Here is a 6,065-nt window from a genome sequence, read left to right on the forward strand (position 1 = left end):
TGTAAATGTTAATTAAATGCTCCCAAAAGCCGTAACAAGTTACACTTATCCGTTTCACACTGACCCGGAATTATTTGCGAAATGGAAAGCACTACAGGGACCAAACACAGCCTCTCAACTGGTAAGCCTTTGCACTCACTGACTTACACTCACTCGCCAAGCTGAAACTGCCGAGAGAATAAGCACAAGAAGAGCGGGTCAAGATGTATAAAAAGGAAGTGAGAAGCGTACACTTACAGTTTTACACCGACCCGGATTTGCTGCAATGGATGTATTCAACGGTGTTCGGCGAGATGTTGTGGAACATAATGATACAATGGTAAATGAAGAGCAAACTTAGTGCATGTCCACAGTAATTTTATTTGGTACGACGCGTTTCAGCGACCTTACTTCGCTATCATCAGGTACAAAATGCCATATTTTCGTCAAGAAGTCATATATATAATATATACAATCATGCAAATGGGAGGGGTATAAATCACTCATAAATATACCCCTCCCATTTGCATAATTGTATATATATATGACTTCTTGACGAAAATATGGCATTTTGTACCTGATGATAGCGAATTAAGGTCACTGAAACGCGTCGTACCAAATAAAATTACTGTGGACATGCACTAAGTTTGCTCTTCATTTACCTTTGCTGCAATGGTTTGCGAAGATGGAAAAGAACCACAGGGAACACAGCCTCTCAACCGGCCAACCTTGATTGTGTGTGAGTGGCACTTGCTCACTCACACGCAATCACACGTAATCACCAAAACACACAGTCTCAAACTACTAGGAGAAAAAACTCAATAAGAGCGGGTCAAGATGCATAATAGATTATAATTTATCCAATTAAGTGAAATGGATTAAACTTCAAAATTTCTCTGAGCTCTGGGGGGGTGTATTATCCCCCAAGCCCCCCCTCGCTGCGCCACTGGATGGAGAAACAATGGTGAGTGAACGAAATCGGAGCGGTCTATTTAAATCATCTAAATGTGTAAACTAGAGACAATCATCCTTGTACCACATGATCAATATTAAGAGTGGTATTATCAAAGCCCAATGGCCGAGGTCGCTTCCTCGTCCTAAACGCAAACCACACTGTGATCCATGATAAAAAGAAGAACACAATGGTAATTTCCACACTTTTAATGTCACAACTCAGCAACCGACCATGGTTTCAACACGTAAGTATCATTTTCAAGGTGAAAAATCCAGTACTCTCTCGGTATATATACCCAGGCCAAGGTAGGAGGTGGTGGCATATGGAATTAGGTGTGGGGGAGTGGGAGGGGAAACGGTTTTGGTGAACAAGTGAGAATCCTATTTAAGAAAATCCCAGATCTGACAAACCTAAGTAAATTATTTACCGTTTCCCCTCCCACTCCCCCACACCTAATTCCATATGCCCCCACCTCCTACCTTGGCCTGGGTATTTATACCGAGAGAGAACTGGATTTTTCACCTTGAAAACGACACTTACGTGTTGAAACCATGGTCGGTTGCTGAGTTGTGACATTAAAAGTGTGGAAATTACCATTGTGTTCTTCTTTTTATCATGGATATAAAGAACTTCCACAAAATCGAGCCGGATATGATTTTATACACACTGTGATATTCAGAATACCTCTCATAATTATGGCCTTGCGTGAGGTACAATTGGTAAATAATTTACTTAGGTTTGTCAGATCTGGGATTTTCTTAAATAGGATTTTTGGCTTTTTTCAGTAATTTACAGGTTAGTTGATCGTTTCGATCGATCAACTTTACTTCAATCTCCTTCGTTACCTTACATTAAATCTTCAGTTAGAGAATGGAAAAGGTTGCTAATGCGGATCAAGTGTAGAAATAGTTTCCAAGCTCAAGCATGGGGTTACTGTTATCTACGCGGTGCTTATTAAGTTTTTCTATGAAAGAAACTGATGGTAATCCCATTGAAATACACCGTAGAAGATTTAGTAAGGAAAAAAATTCTCATAATAAGGAAAAGAGGAATTTTAAGGTGGAAGAAAACGCTGTAAACTATGCAAATAGGATTTTTTCGCAAGTACAAACGCAAACAAGGAGTAAAAGAAAAGGAAGGAAAGAACCTGAATACCTGAAGCCATCCACTTTAAAAAGGGATACCTCCAATTCAGGGATGAAGTTAGGCAACCGTTTGCAGAGGAGATTGTAGTGAGGGATGATGAAAGTAGGAGTAGAGAGATAGGGCAGCAGACAGTGGAAAGCTCAAAAATGAGAAGGTAAGAAATGATGGAAAAGAAAGTAGAAGAGAGAAGATTCGCAAAGTAATCAAGGATGAAAGAAGAGGGAATGCAAAAAAAAATGATTACTCAACCATGCAAGAGTCTTATAGTTTCAAGGTGATAACGATAAGTTGGTTGACATAATGAAATAACTATTAATTTCAAAGCAAGCGGAAAATTAAATCCACACAAATAGTGTGATAGAAGAAGAGCCAGTGAGGAGACACATTTAGAAAGGTATAAACACATTTTAGGAAAGAAAATTTGGCAAAATCAAGCACTGTCCCTAAATAGTTATGTAGAATGGCCCTTATATATTTAAAATTGGCATAAAGGAGAGAAAATTCACTTAAGGCATGCGCGACATTAACAATTTATCAAATATATGCAAGTGCTTATGACTAGTACACAATCAAATGAAGATATAATAATGTGAGAGAATGTACCGAAATTTTTCAATGCTTTAGAAATGGTGCCAGTATTCTACAGTTGCCTAATGAATAGTGCAAAGTGTACAAGCTGAAGATCTCTCCTTACTCCACCAGACAAGTAACTGTCAGAAAAGCATAAAAATAAGGTCAACGAAGTTACCGACACTCAAGCGACCACAGCATCCTTTTCCTCATTTCATATTCCATTAAAAACATGTAATACCAAGAAAGATTCATTTTAGGGGTCATAATTTAGATCATTATATTACGAACGAGAATAAATGAGATTATAAATGACCTGCAACCCACATCTTTCGGGAATCATTAGCTTTTTTTTTTCATGTGATAACTTTTGTTGTTCACTATCTGAGATGAAAAATAGCCTATGTGCTCCCATAATCATATCATTATCATTTACTAGAAAAAAATAATTTAATTAAAGCAATTAGACATAAGCATAAAAGACGAACTTTCCTTTTTTTAAGACGATAAACTAAGTGCAATTTGTGAAAACATTTCATCGAGGCTAAATTATGGCTGGCTTATGGTTGGTTCAATGAGCCTTTTTTTATAAAAAGTCTTTGTGAATAGTAAAGCAAGAATGACGGAAAGAAAAAGAATATACTCAAAGTGCTAAACAAACCGAAGTAAAGAATGCTTTCTATTGGGAGGTCGCGAGGCATGTAGTTCTGCGAACAATCTCCTCTGTTCTTCCTTTCGTTTGTCCACTCCCATTATCTTTTCGTCCCTTCTTACCCGAGGCAGTCGCTAAAAGATTGTGCTCCACGGTGATTTTTCTTCTTGTTTTTTTTTCTTCTGCCTAAAATAGGCGACAAAAGATGGGATCGTGATGTATTTAAAAGAACAAGGGCAGAGGTTAAACGGAGTGAGGACATGCAAATTAGAAGAGGGACGGGCGCTCCTGAGCTGACTTAATAGCCCTTCAATCTCAAGAGGGTCCGTCGTTATGTTAAAGCGACAGCCTGCACCATGGAAACTATTATTCTTTTATATCTTCAGTGATTAAATCTTATGTGTAACCGACAGTTTTGTTTTTTTCCTGACACATTCTTTTAAATTTCGTCTTGGGGTCCTGTCATAGACGTACATCGCTGAATATGTAGCTCAGGATAGTAGTGATGTAGTGTTACATTACATATTTTTAAATTATTCTTTCCTTTTTATTTATTTTGACATTTTTCGTTACTATACGTAGCAATAAAAGTTTAAATCCTCTTTATTAAGCTGATCTCTTTGAATTCACCCAACCAGTTCTTTGAACTTCCGCCAAATTACCAAATACTTTTTTAAAATAATTTTTCTGAGTAATAGTTTCAAAATAAATTTTGGTTGGTTTTACCTTGAGTTAATGCCAGAAATATAAGTATACTCTTGCTAAGAGCGTATTTAAATATTCATTATTAATACAACTTTTCCATTTTGCCTTATTATCATTCGTTTCTATGTTTCTTGAACAAGTTTTCATGTTTACTTTAATCTAGCAAAAGTATATCTGGTCGAAGGATTTTGCATTATTGAACTTCTTCCCAGGGATAGGGAAAACATTTCTTTGAGCTGAAATCACATGAAGTTCAGTCATATTTAAATTTTATTCACCCTGCAAGAATACCGGAGGGATTTTAGTTTGACTCCCAGAGATTTTAGAGGAAGATATTAGCACTTATGGGTGATTCGTGTATTGGCTTTACATTTCAAAGGAAGTAAGTTTAAAGTTTTGTCAGTGGTAGTGGAACATTTTTATCAAGAGAAATAATATTACTTCATTTACTTCCCATCCGTCGCTAGCAGGCAGTCGCCGTGGACAGTCGTATGCTGCTCTCTCGGTAGTGAAAGAGTGTATTTCGCAATGCCTGAAAACTGTGTTGTGTGTGATAAGCCATCAAAACGCACTCAGAAGATTCTTACGTGTGGTAGCTGTAGTGCAGTCCACCATCTTCACTGCACCAATCTCAGCGAAGCTGATCTGCAGACATTAGAGGACTTGGGAAAATCCTGGATCTGCCTGACCTGCACGTCGGATAATCGCAGCAAACGGCGGGACGACACTCCCGTTGGTTCGCCGCTCCTAGCCCGACGCCCTAAGGCCCTCATGGAATCTTCAGATGGAATGCTGAAGGAGTTGTTGCAGCGTGTCACCGACTTACAGGATGGCCAGCGTGAGTTTGAGAGATCCATCAAAGCCGAATTGTCCTCAATAAATCGCACTATGTCACAGTGGCAACGCACGATTGAAGAACATACTAAAAGCATTGCTTTCCTCAACGAGACTATCAATTCAGTTAACACAAAAACTGATAGTATAGTTGAAGAAACCAAGGCTCTGCAAAAACGTATTAATTACTTAGAACTAAGATTAAGTGCTACAGAGCAGAACTCCCTCAGGAATGTCATGGATATTCATGGCATTTCTCAAAAGAGGGATGAAAAACCAGAAACAATAGTGTGTCAAATGGCATCGGTACTAGGAGTCAGTCTAACCCCCAGTGACATTGACTATTGTTATTGGGTCAGTGTTCGATCAAACAAGAACGCCCCTTCAGTTCAACATCTCCTAAAAGTTAGGTTTCTCCGGCATAATCTTGTATGTGAGTTTCTGGCAGCACGACGCGCGAGGAAAAACCTATCCGCGAAAGACCTTGGCTGCGATGGCAATCGCACTATTTACATCGACGAAGCTCTTAGTACCTTCAACCGTCGACTATACTCTGCTGCCAGGGAATTGAAAAAGCAGGGAAAATTGAAATATTTGTGGATTCGCAATGGGTCTATCTTTGTTAGGAAAGAGGACGGTGGACGACGTATCACTATACGCTGTGAAGCCGACCTCGAGACCTTATGATATGAGGTTGGCAACGAAGCCGATAATTTCAACGGTGATCGGTCATTGCCTGCTCACAAGAAGATTTCAAGAGATTTAACTCTGTGCCATGTTAATTGTCAATCCCTATTTGGCCATTTTGATGAATTCTGCCTCTTCTTTCAGGAATCAAACTACGACATAATTTGCATGTCCGAAACTTGGCTAAAAGAACGCATACCAGATGAGATGGTTACAATGAATGGTTATAATATATTTAGACATGATAGAATTGGTAAAGGTGGTGGGGGTGTTGGCGTATATGTACGAAAGAATTTGAATGCAAATGTTCTTGCCACTTCCCCCGGCACCTACTCCCATACTTCTGAATTTATTATATCAGAAATACATAGTGAAATTTCCTCGAAATTACTGCTATGTGTTGTGTATCGTCCTCCTAAAACGGCACTCCCCATAGACTTTGAAAATGCATTTTTGCAATATGCCCCTACCTTTAAAAATATTGTTATATTTGGTGATTTCAATGCTGACCTCATACGAAATAATTATGATGGTAAA

The 6,065-nt window shown here is 38.6% G+C and overlaps 1 protein-coding gene across 1 annotated transcript; it reads left to right on the plus strand.

Annotated features, from left to right (window-relative positions):
• The first annotated feature begins 4,535 nt into the window (after window positions 1-4,535).
• LOC124158171 lies at window positions 4,536-5,528 on the plus strand. The gene has a single exon (XM_046533358.1). It carries the CDS (start codon window positions 4,536-4,538, stop codon window positions 5,526-5,528), a length of 993 nt encoding a protein of 330 aa, XP_046389314.1.
• Window positions 5,529-6,065: the final 537 nt, after the last annotated feature.

Source organism: Ischnura elegans, chromosome 4 (assembly GCF_921293095.1).
Source record: "Ischnura elegans chromosome 4, ioIscEleg1.1, whole genome shotgun sequence".
Classification (NCBI taxonomy): domain Eukaryota; kingdom Metazoa; phylum Arthropoda; class Insecta; order Odonata; family Coenagrionidae; genus Ischnura; species Ischnura elegans.